Genomic DNA, 12,835 nt, shown 5'->3' on the forward strand with positions numbered 1-12,835 from the left:
CCTGAATCTGAAATTAAAAACAGAAAATGCTGAAAGTCCCAGCAGGTCAGGCAGCATATGACCATTGGCCAGCTCAGAATTGAGGTGAAGATGATTGGTGAGTCTGAGCTCTGTGATTGGTGAGATTAGCACCCGGAGATTGTAATTGGCGGCCTGACGCTTGAGGTTTTGTGATTGGCTGGTAGGGACTACCGCGATGACTGAGTAGGCAGCAAGCCCTGTTGGCAATGTGATTGGCCAAGGTGATTCCTCCTGCAACATGATTGGTTAATGTTGGTTGGACTTTGATTGATGTGATTGGAGAATCGAGATGGTTAGCCATCACTGATTGGTTTATTGCGATTGGTGGACTCAAGTGAGTTTGCGATTGGAGCAGAGGAGGTTTCTGGTACACCGTGATTGGCGGGGCCTGAGCTGCCGCCGCTGATTGGTGGTGGGGTGGTTCGGCTGCCGCCGCTGTGATTGGCAATTTCGAGGTGCCGAGCTGTGATTGGCGGGAGCCTCAGCTGCCGCTGTGCTATGATTGGCAGGAGCCTGAATTGCCGAGCTGTGATTGGCCGGAGCCTGAGCTGCCGTCGCGCTGTGATTGGCGGGAGCCTGAGCTGCCGAGCTATGATTGGCCAGAGCCTGAGCTGCCACCGAGCTGTGATTGGCGAGGGCCTGAGCTGCCGCCGCGCTGTGATTGGTGGGTTCGGTAGGCAGGGAGACGGGAAGCGGCGGTGAGGGCTGATTCCGAGAGCTGAGCTCACCGTGAGGGGGGCGGGGGAGAAGAAGAAGAAGAAGAAGAAGAAGAAGAAGAAGAAGGAGCAGGAGAAAAAAGGAGAAAGGCCAGGTCCCGGTTGGGAGTTAACCCGGGAGCAGGCGGATTACCGTCCAGTGAAAGATGGGCTGCCTGTTCTCCAGAAAATCCAAGGGGAAAAAACGAGACGCGGCGGCTGAGGAGGAGCCGAAGCAATACAGCTGGGACAAGCGGGAGAAGGTGAGGGCCGAGGCGGGGAGAGAGAGAGAGAGAGAGAGAGAGAGAGAGAGACAGACAGAGGGAGGGAGGGAGAGAGACAGGAGCAGGATCCCTACCGAAATGGAGAGCACGGGGTCTCCGGGGTGGGGAACTCCCTGCCCTGCCCTGCCCTGCCCTGCCCTGCCCTGGAACCAGTGTTGGGCAACCAGGCTCTTCCCGTCTCTGTGGGGCAGGTCTCTGGTGTCTCTCTGTGGGGCAGGTCTCTGGTGTCTCTCTGTGGGGCAGGTCTCTGAACTCTCTCTCTCTCTGTGGAGCAGGTCTCTGGTGTCTCTCTGTGGGGCAGGTCTCTGAACTCTCTCTCTGTGGGGCAGGTCTCTGGTGTCTCTCTGTGGGGCAGGTCTCTGAACTCTCTCTCTCTGTGGGGCAGGTCTCTGAACTCTCTCTCTCTGTGGGGCAGGTCTCTGAACTCTCTCTCTCTGTGGGGCAGGTCTCTGAACTCTCTCTCTCTGTGGGGCAGGTCTCTGAACTCTCTCTCTCTGTGGGGCAGGTCTCTGAACTCTCTCTCTCTGTGGGGCAGGTCTCTGAACTCTCTCTCTCTGTGGGGCAGGTCTCTGAACTCTCTCTCTCTGTGGGGCAGGTCTCTGAACTCTCTCTCTGTGGGGCAGGTCTCTGAACTCTGTCTGTGGGGCAGGTCTCTGAACTCTCTCTCTGTGGGGCAGGTCTCTGAACTCTTTCTCTGTGGGGCAGGTCTCTGAACTCTCTCTCTGTGGGGCAGGTCTCTGGTGTCTCTCTGTGGGGCAGGTCTCTGGACTCACTCTCTCTCTCTGTGGGGCAGGTCTCTGGACTCTCTCTCTCTCTGTGGGGCAGGTCTCTGGACTCTCTCTCTCTCTGTGGGGCAGGTCTCTGGACTCTCTCTCTCTCTCTCTGTGGGGCAGGTCTCTGGACTCTCTCTCTCTGGGGCAGGTCTCTGGACTCTCTCTCTCTGTGGGGCAGGTCTCTGGACTCTCTCTCTCTGTGGGGCAGGTCTCTGGACACTCTCTGTGGGGCAGGTCTCTGGACTCTCTCTCTGTGGGGCAGGTCTCTGGACTCTCTCTCTGTGGGGCAGGTCTCTGGACTCTCTCTCTGTGGGGCAGGTCTCTGGACTCTCTCTCTGTGGGGCAGGTCTCTGGACTCTCTCTCTCTCTGTGGGGAAGGTCTCTGGACTCTCTCTCTCTCTCTGTGGGGCAGGTCTCTGGACTCTCTCTCTCTCTGTGGGGCAGGTCTCTGGACTCTCTCTCTCTCTGTGGGGCAGGTCTCTGGACTCTCTCTCTGTGGGGCAGGTCTCTGGACTCTCTCTCTGTGGGGCAGGTCTCTGGACTCTCTCTGTGGGGCAGGTCTCTGGACTCTCTCTGTGGGGCAGGTCTCTGGACTCTCTCTCTCTCTGTGGGGCAGGTCTCTGGACTCTCTCTCTCTCTGTGGGGCAGGTCTCTGGACTCTCTCTCTCTCTGTGGGGCAGGTCTCTGGACTCTCTCTCTCTCTCTGTGGGGCAGGTCTCTGGACTCTCTCTCTCTCTGTGGGGCAGGTCTCTGGACTCTCTCTCTCTCTGTGGGGCAGGTCTCTGGACTCTCTCTCTCTCTGTGGGGCAGGTCTCTGGACTCTCTCTCTCTCTGTGGGGCAGGTCTCTGGACTCTCTCTCTCTCTGTGGGGCAGGTCTCTGGACTCTCTCTCTCTGTGGGGCAGGTCTCTGGACTCTCTCTCTCTGTGGGGCAGGTCTCTGGACTCTCTCTCTCTCTGTGGGGCAGGTCTCTGGACTCTCTCTCTCTCTGTGGGGCAGGTCTCTGGACTCTCTCTCTCTGTGGGGCAGGTCTCTGGACTCTCTCTCTCTCTGTGGGGCAGGTCTCTGGACTCTCTCTCTCTCTGTGGGGCAGGTCTCTGGACTCTCTCTCTCTCTGTGGGGCAGGTCTCTGGACTCTCTCTCTCTCTGTGGGGCAGGTCTCTGGACTCTCTCTCTCTCTGTGGGGCAGGTCTCTGGACTCTCTCTCTCTCTCTGTGGGGCAGGTCTCTGGACTCTCTCTCTCTCTGTGGGGCAGGTCTCTGGACTCTCTCTCTCTCTGTGGGGCAGGTCTCTGGACTCTCTCTCTCTGTGGGGCAGGTCTCTGGACTCTCTCTCTCTGTGGGGCAGGTCTCTGGACTCTCTCTCTCTGGGGCAGGGCTGTGGTCTCTGGGGCAGGGCTGGTCTCGGGCTGTGGGATGATTTATTTTTCTTCAGATTCTCCAGAGAAACTAAGCGCTGGGAAAAAAAAATCACCATTTAATATTGGGCAGGGGGAATAATAAAACTGCACATGCATGTTGTGACTATAATGTGCAGTGTTTAAATATTTGTAGGAAAATATTTTTTATTTTTCAAAAAATTATTTCAAATATTTACTTTAAAAATATTTATTTTCTAAATGTGTATTTCAAACAATGTTTGAAGCATTTTTCTGTCTCGGCGTTCTGTTCCAGTTAACAGTCTTGTCGGCCTTTTCACTTTAGCTAAGACTGCTGAACCCAGTTTTAAAAAGTGACCACAGATTTAAGGTCCAACTAGTCAGTCTGAGTGTCCTTGCTTATTTTTAGATTTGTGGTCAAAGTGGTCATTTCCTTTGTGGAAATGGGTCATTTGTAAACCTTAGCAACACAACAAAATGTATTTATATGAAGGAGGCCTTCAGAAAGAACTTAGTTTGATTTCCCCTTTGACATTTCAGTGCTCCCTGGCTGAGCATAGGGAAGTCATTACAACAGCAAGGAGGAAAAAAACTGAAGTATCTTGTCCTGTTCTGATATTTTGCAGTGTCTGTGGTTTCTGATCTATTGGTAAATCTCTCCTACAAAATTACGTAGTTTGGCAACATACAATTTTAATAAATATGCACCTGATCATAGCAAATACTTCTATTGGTCAAGTTGTTACGGTTGCAATGGAGGTCTCTTGTGCTGTGATGGATAATGAAGAGCTAGTTAAACCACAAGACGACCTCTTCCTGCATTTCTACTGGGCCGTGGTGCAGGAAGTGGCACTGTGAATTGATGAAGCTGTCTGGTTGCACAGGGTACAATCTGCTTGTTGGACTGGAGTGGAATCATTTCTTGATGTGTTTCAGTAAACTGGAATATGGCATCTTTACTGTAAGACTGCTGACAGAAGTCAAGAATCTATTCCAATGTAAGGGAAACACATTGATTTGAGCAGTGACATCTGTTCCTGGTGATTTTTGGTTAGAAATTATGTTGCTAATATTCGCTATCATACTTTTTTCTGCAGTTTCCTTTGCTGAAGTGCAGCAGCTCACTTCAAACAGTTTTTTTTAATCTTTCCGATTTTCTCCTTATCATTCTCTCCTGAGGATATTGACTCCCACTGCGTTGCAGTGCTGGCAGCCCTCCTCAGCTGACAGCGTTTAGCTGTGCATACTTTGCTCTTTTGAGAGTCTGGATGGTTAAGTGGCAATGGTTTACCTGTGGAGGGCTTCATAACCAATCCTCACCCTGTTCCCGCTGGGCTGTGGATAACCATAGGGAGCTGGAAGGCTCGGCTCTTTGGGCAGTCATCAGTCGTCCAAGAACTAATTTTTTGCGTTTCGATGAAATGCATGAAGCTGATGGCCTGGGGATGTGTCTTTTGCATCGTTCCCATCTCAATCATTACAAATCCATGATTCATTGAGTTTGTGTTCTTAGTACTGTGATGTTTTGTTCGTCATGTGTGCCAGCTGTGGCTCAGTGGGTAGCACCCTCGCCTCTGGTTGTCTGATCATTATCACGTTGCTTTCTGAACCAGAAGGTTGTGGATTCAAGTCGCACAAAAATCTAGGCTGACATTCCAATGCACTATTGGAGGTGCTGTCTTTCGGATGAGATGTTAAACTGAGGCTCCGTCTGCTCTCTCAAGTGACTGAGTAAAAGAATCTATGGCACTATTTTGTCCTGGGGTGTCCTGGCCAATATTTATCCCTCAATCAACGTAACATCATAGGCAGTCCCTCGAGTCAAAGGTGACTTGCTTCCATGTCAAAGAGTTCACAGGTGTTTCAATGATGGACCTAAAATTCCAGGTCTGAACTAAATCTTGAAGGGTGGAAGGTGCCTGTGCTTGGATTTTTTATAACGTGTGGTGACCGTTCAACGTAACAAAAATAGATTATCTGGTCATTATCAAATTGCTGTTTGTGGGAGCTTGCTTGTGCGCAAATTGGCCACCGCATTTCCTACATTACTAAAGAGACGACACACTAAAAGTACTTCATTGGCTGTAAAGTGCTTTGAGACGTCTGGTGGTCATGAAAGGTGCTATATAAATCCAACTTTTTCAATGGCTTGAATTTTCGATCTTTGTCATTTTGCATAATTCCAAAACCAGTGCAAACCAGGGAAAGAGGTTAACCATTTCCACAATGTAATGACATTGATAGTGATGCGGAGGTGAACATTGCCATTATAAAATATTGATTTTTAAATTGAAAAAACTTTTTTTAAACTCCAAGTGCCAGTGATTGTTTTTGACAATTAATCAGATTTTTGCCCCACATAAATTAGCTTGTTGCCTGAATAACTTGCTCAATATTGGCCCAGATGTCATGCAGTTTCTTCTTCTAGTTCCTGCAGCGTGCATACGAGGCTAAGCGATTAATCTGCTTAAATGATTATGTAATTATTTTAGCCATTTGTTTGCCGTTACAATTATTGCTTATAAGGGTCTTGCTTAAATGTTCAAAAAATTGCCGTCGTCCACTGCGACTCATTGAATCTCTGCATATCCCACTTTTGACTTCACTGAATGACATGCGGGTGGATAAATGAGTCTTCAGTGTGATTCAGATGATAATTGCAAAAAGTAAGTTGTTGATAAAGGAAGTGCAAGTTCAGCAGCGGTTATTTCATTGCAAGATATTAATTTGATTTCTTCAGAATGCCAATCTACAGAAAGTGCCCCCTTGTAGAATTAGTTGGGAAGGAGATTTGGTCGGTATATACTTTGCATTAAAGAAGTTGTGTATTTCGCAATCCTACCTTGCCGTGCCCCACCCAAGGTTTCTTTTTAAACAACAAAAAGAACTGGGTTATGTATTGCTGGAAGTTTGCATATGTTTCTGTGCCAGATCAAAGCAACTAAGTGTGCTGTGTTATCTGCAGTTTATTTAAAAACAGTCTTGTTACTGTCTTTCTCAAGACCTCACAATTATGGTACACTTCACCTCCCACAGTTGTTCCTTCTGTCTGCAGTTTAACAACCTTGACGTCAAGTCATCATTGCTACTTGATTTCTGTCTCTGCTACTCTTTTATCCAACCTTGGTCATTCTATTTCGTGAAGTATTGAAGTGAATCTAGTTTGAAGCTCACCTTACTACTGATGGCCCTAAACATTGTACAAATGATTCTCACTTGACCTTGCATGTGAAGGCTCTCTGGAGCCTGCCTTCAAGGTACTCATTAGATAAATTGAGCAATATCCTGAGCACGTGATTCTTGAGCAATGAAACTGCTTGGGAAACCTTTTATGACGCAAGAACATAAGAAATAGGAGCAAGAGTAGGCCATTTGGCCCCTCGAGCTTGCTCCGCCATTTAATATGATCATGGCTGATCTTCAGCTAATCCACTTCACTGCCCACTGCCATATCCCTTGACTCCCTTATTGTTCTAGTGGGTTATTACAATCAATTCTATTTTTTTGCAGGATACTGGTAATTGGCTACCTTTTTTAAAAAAAAAACCTGTCTAAACAAACATTGGAAATAGATTGCATCTAGAGTATTTGCAAAAACTATTTTCATGACAAGGTACATGATGTACATATTTTTGCCACAAAGTAAACTTGTACTCCTAATTACAGAACTGTTGGATATTTTTCTGAGCAGGCCATTGCACTACAATCGCTGTTAATGGATTGTGGACAATAAAGGAGCGATGGTCTTGCTCAGCAAACAAAGCCTGGTGCAAATGAGTACAGAACACAAGATGCAAAGTCAGTTTGTGTTTCCTGTTCACTGGTGACCGTATGACTGGAAGGGGGAACTTATTTTCAGTGTGGGATCTTCAGCATGGGGTTTCGGCATGTTTTGGCATATCCATATACGGAATAGAAATGTCAAAACAAACTGACTGACTAACAGTAACCACAATCCCAGGTTTTCTCTCATGTCAATATTTAATCCACAGTAAGCTCTACTCACTTTTATTCCAATGTTTAGACATGTGCATAATTATAAAGTTAAGTTTTTTTTTCTCCAAACTTTAAATCAAAAATGGTAAATATATACACAGTGGATTTTTGACTTGCATCTTTCAAGTTGACATTTCCACTGGCTAAACCAAGTTCGCCAGATGCTGGGGAGTGTTTTGTCCTCATTTGCACTGGGTTTTTTGTTTACTGAGCAAGACAATCGCTCCTCTATTGTCCACAATCCATTAATAACCATTGAAGTCCAATGTCCGTCTTGGAACAATACCTAATCATTCCGTAAATTTCTGTAAAAATTCTATTTCTAGGCTGTTAACCTCGTGGTTTGAACATCCTAGTATAATTAAACTCGGCTACTCCTGTCAAAAGCACAAGGACATCTGTGCTACAGTTGCAGACTCGATCGGTTTCTGGTGGGGTTTGTTTCCTGTATTCAGTGGAAAAGATGTTGAGACGATTCCTATTTTGGGCACTCATTGCCTGCATCAAGCACACTGGACCGGCGATTAGCACTATCGGCTTTCTCCACTCGACCCCAATTAAATGCTTTAGCCCCAACCGTCTGAACATCAGCCCCAGCTGATTTAGTGTAACATTTCCATTTCCCACGCCAAATGTAGTTTGGCCCCTTGATCTGAAATTTCTGACTTAATTTTTCTTTACCTTTTTTATAAATGAACTAACTCTGGATTTGAATCCAATCCAAATTTTAAATGGAACATTTCTCTTCCTTCTGGTCGACTGTGTGCTAAGTCAAATGTTTACCCCGTCTCAACCCACTTGCTAGTGGGTGACTTGCATTTATATAGCGCCTTTCACGACCTCAGGGTGTACATATTTTCGAGTGTAGTCACTATTGTAATGTGGGAAACGCACCTCATCGCCGAGAGTATGCAGAAATCAAGCGCAGGCAGCGGAAAGAGTGTGCGGCAAATCTGTCCCACCCTTCCTTACCCTCAATGACTATCTGTCCCACCTGTGGCAGAGATTGTGGTTCTCGTATTGGACTGTTCAGCCACCTAAGGACTCATTTTAAGAGTGGAAGCAAGTCTTCCTCGATTCCGATGATTGATGTGGGAAACGCGGCAGCTAATTTGCGCACAGCAAGCTCCCACAATGTGGTGATGACCAGATATTCTGTTTTGGTTATGTTGATTTGAGGGATAAATATTGGCCCAGGACACCGGGGATAACTCCCCTGCTCTTCTTCAAAATAGCGCCATAGGATCTTTTCCGTCCACCTGAGCGGGCAGACGGGGCCTCGGTTTAACGTCTCATCTGAAAGGCGGCATCTCCGACAGTGCCACACTCCCTTGGTACTGAACTGGATTGTCAGCCTAGATTTTTGTGCTCCAGTCTCTGGAGGGGCTTGAACCCAGAACCTTCTGACTGAGAGGCAAGGGTGATACCCACTGAGCCACAGCTGATACTTTGCAGTACAAAACTGGGTGCCTAATCGTGGAAAGTTGCTTTGCTCTGCGATTTGTGTGTCCCCTTGGTGCAATGAGTATCGATTTCAATGAAATTGAAGTAAGGTGATCAGTGCTACAATCTTGGTTTGTGCAAGAGTATTGAATTCAAGGTGTTTGAATTTTCTTTCAAATTTTAATCCACCAAAACGAATTCTGCACCATCCATCTCTCCATTTCACCTTTTTAAGAGCTCCCTTAAAGCCTGCCTTTTATTCATCCCTCCGAATCCTTTATTTGGTATCTTTTTCTCCACATGCCTCTGTAGCGCCTTGGAATGTTTTTCTACATTAGAAGTGCTTTATAAATACAAACTGGTTTTGTCACACTTTACTCCTTCTCGTTGCTACAACCCAGACATGTTGAGACCCCAGTCAGTTCACACTCTCTTCCTGCTCCTGACACTTTCTGGTAAACCTCTTTGTTCTCCTCTTTTCTACCCTCCTTTCTCTTCCCGCCCCCCCCAGCCACAAGTTAACCATGCCCCATTACAGCCCTAGCGAAAGATTGCCCTAAGTGGAGGAAGTGCATCCGGGAGGGCGCTGAGCTCCTCGAGTCTCATTGCCAAGCGCAGGCAGCGGAAAGAGCGTGCGGAAAACCAGACTCCACACCCACCCTTTCCCTCAACGACTACCTGTCCCTCCTGTGACAGAGTCTGTGGTTCTCGTATTGGACTGTTCAGCCACCTTAGGACTCATTTTTAGGGTGGAAGCAAGTCTTCCTCGATTCCGAGTGACTGCCTGTGATAGGCCCTGAGTGCTTCCTCCCTCCTTTCCTTCCCTCCCAGGTTCAATCATGTCCTGAATTTCATCGCTTAGTCCATTCCCACCCCCACTCTTTTTTTTAAAAAAAAATGGACATATAGCTATTTTATTAAACTCCAATTTAAGTATCATTTATGCTTTGGTGGGATGGTAAGTACATCATTTAAAATGAACAGAGGTTATTAAGTGTAAATGTCATTTTTTGCAAAGTTATAGCTTAAAATAACAAGGAATCATGAGAGAGTATAAAAGTAAACTAATACTGGAACCATAAACTGGCGTTCTATGCCAGAGCAATCTAAAACTAATCCCACTGCCCTGCTCCCTCCCGCAACCCTGTATGTTCATCTGCTTCAAATATTTATCCATTTTTCCCTTAACAGATGCTGTGGACTCTGAATATATTTAAGGTGGAGATAGACAGATTTTTGAAGGATAAGGGAGTCCAGGGTTATGGGGAGTGGGCAGGGAAGTGGAGTTGAGGCCAAGATCAGATCAGCCAGGATATTGATTGGCGGAGCAGGCTCGAGGGGCCAAATGGCTTACTCCTCCTATTTTTTTTGTGCTTATGTTCTGTCAGCCACTCTCTGGGGCACAGTATTCATTCCATGCCATCTGCTACAACTCCCTCCTCTCTCATAGAAGACTCTTCATCACTGACACCCCAACCAGAGGAAATGGTCTTTTCCTATTCACTCGATCAAAACCTTTCATTGTGGAAAAAAAAAACACACTTCTATTCAATCTCCTCTTGGCCTTCTCTGTCTGGTGGAGCTAGTCTTAGTATCTTGAGTCACATCACAATAGATTTCCATCCTTGGCATCATTCTGGTGAATCTGTGCTGAACGCTGTGATTTTTGACTGTCCTTCCTACAGTGGATTGCCTAAAATTGTACACAGTACTCTAACTGTGGCCTGACTAACGCTTTGGACTAATTTATCTTTCCTCTTGTATTCTACCCCTACTGTATGTAGTGACAATACTGCTTCAGCTATCTTTTATTTATCTATCAGGATAAAGATGTGAATAGAGTGTGGCTGTTACTGGAGTCCTCCCTTTATCGCGCTCGCTCTCTATCGCGCTCGCTCGCTCTCTCCTCTCTATCGCTCTGCTCCCCAACCCAACTCTCCAAAACATAAGGGTTGTTGGGGTGAAGTGCTGATTAATGTTATTGTGCTTGGGGCAGTGTCATGCCTGGGAACTACAAATCATCATAAAATAAAGCAGCCAAGTTCCTCTCGCCTCTCCTAAAGGCTTTACTTTGCTGCGGTACAATTGTATGAGCAATTTGTTTGCCTTCAGTACCTCGCCCAACTGTATTCAGATGCAGGCTGTGACACTGCATGTCAGTCGACAGGTTAGATTTCGGTAATTTGACGTGCCCTGTTGTACTGTTACGCTTCACCACCATCTCGAGGGCGATTAGGGATGGGCAATAAGTGCTGGCCTTGCTAGTGACGCCCATAACCCGAGAATGAAATTATTTTAAAACTGGGCTGCTCAAGCTGAAAGGCTACTGGATATTTGAACTGACGGTGACCTTTTCTAGGACTGCAGGCACCAGCATTTTGAAATTCGGTTAGGCTTGTGTGAGCTAACTACCTAGCTCAGATATGCCTTAATTGTGTAGACACCAGTTTTAAAAAAAAAAAAATTGTTCTGTTTTTTAATTTAATTGTGTAGAGAAAGGATGTGAAACAGGTGTTCTTTGGGGCAAGTTGTAGTTGAGTTTGAGATAACATAAAGAACCATGTAAATGGATGTTTTTCATTGAAGAAAATTACTGGTGTATGAAGTCACTGATTACACAAACCATAACTAATGTAGTCCATTAATGTAATGTGGTTCCGTTGGTAGCACTCTCGCCTCTAAGTCAGAAGGTTGTGTGTTCATATCTCATTTCGGAGACTGAGGGAGTGCTGCACTGTCGGAGGTGCCGTCTTTCGGATAATGAGTTAAAACCGAGGCCTCGTCTGCAATCAGCTTTGAATGAACGGGGCTAGCTGTTCATTGCACTTTTCTGTAGACTTTATGGGCTTTTTATGCACTGGAAGTTAGTGATTAGAAATCCATTTTGGCATGGCGCCCTCTACAGGGGTCTGGGATCTGACGAGCATCTCCTTAACCAATCAGATTGAAGCATCGTTACTGATGCATGCACAGTCTAAACCAGGAGTGTAAGTTAGAATAGTTAATTCAATGCCAAATTATGTACAGAAAGTGAAATAGAGGGAAAGGAAGATGTGCTTGAGAGAGAGAAGACATTTACATTTTGTATTTTTCTAAATTGCCAACAATAATTACAATCTGAAGGAATGAGACTCCACCCTTGTAAAAATTAATTTTCAGGGGCAGAGAAGTTGTTTGGCAGCAATTGAGACTTAGCACTTACACTTGAATGGACAAGCCTTAACTTTTTTTGGCGTGTTTCGTGGTAGCTGGTGGGTGAATACCGCAATGTTATGTTTTTCAATGCAGAGTGTTTCGGCGAGAGATAGCTTACATGTCAGCTCAGATTCTGCAGTAAAAATAATAGTGAGGCTGTCGCACTGAAAGTTCAGCTGAACCTTCCTGCTGGTCAAAGATTTTCTCCTTAGTATGTACACCATCTTCATTTCACACCCAATGGGGCCATCCAAACACTTCAAAGTCGAATTGCCTACATTTGGGCACAGTGGGAACAATTTTTACTGTGTTTTTCTTGTACCCTTCATCACTCATGTGGTTCCTCAAAATGTAGTTGAATGTTTAATTTGTAGTGTAGCCTATACAGGGATATGGATATTAGACTTTGTGTGAGCTAAATTTCGATTCTGCTAACACAGGAATCTGAATAGGCCATTCAGTCTCTTGAGCCTGTTCCGCCATTCAATTAGATATTGGCTGATCTGTACCTCAACTCCATTTACCTGCCTTTGCTCTATATCCCTTTACATCTTTGCCTAACAAACATCTCAATCTCTGTGTTGCATTTTTAATTGATCGAGCCTCATCAGTTGTTTGAGAGTTCAATGACCACTTCCCTTGTGTGAAATGCTTCCTAACATCATCCCTGTGTGGCCTGGTTCTAACTAAGGTTATGCCCCCATAGTTCTGGGCTGTCACACCAGAGGAGGTAATTTCTCTCCATCTACCCCATCTTAAAATTGGTGTTCAACCATCTTAAACACCAATTAGATCACGCCTTAATCTTCTGTACAAGCCTAGTCTATGCAATATGTCCTAATTTAACCCTTTTAGCCCCGGTATCATTCTGGTGAATCTGCACACCCTCCCAAGGCCAGAACTGAGCGCAGTACTCCAGAGCGCGGTCTAACTCGACTAACAAATATACATTGAAGGTGAAAGTTACGCGACCAATACCAGCGATGTGGTCCTGGTTTGTAGAAAACAATACGTATTACTATATGTGAAAGCGGCTGTTTGTCGAAATGTC

The 12,835-nt window shown here is 45.9% G+C and overlaps 1 protein-coding gene across 4 annotated transcripts in view; it reads left to right on the top strand.

The window, feature by feature from the left end:
- Positions 1-714: 714 nt before the first annotated feature.
- The window catches only part of rp2 (RP2 activator of ARL3 GTPase), a 34,205-nt gene continuing 22,084 nt past the window's right edge, over positions 715-12,835 (top strand). For 2 of the 4 annotated variants that reach the window (XM_070892487.1, XM_070892488.1), the window contains exon 1: positions 717-979. In XM_070892487.1, the coding sequence (XP_070748588.1) occupies positions 884-979 (96 nt within the window). In that variant the 5' untranslated portion in view covers positions 717-883. Of the gene's footprint in view, positions 980-5,752; positions 5,817-12,835 lie in introns of those variants that run through there. The other 2 variants (XM_070892486.1, XM_070892489.1) reach the window with 2 other exon arrangements.

Source organism: Pristiophorus japonicus, chromosome 10 (genome assembly GCF_044704955.1).
Source record: "Pristiophorus japonicus isolate sPriJap1 chromosome 10, sPriJap1.hap1, whole genome shotgun sequence".
Classification (NCBI taxonomy): domain Eukaryota; kingdom Metazoa; phylum Chordata; class Chondrichthyes; family Pristiophoridae; genus Pristiophorus; species Pristiophorus japonicus.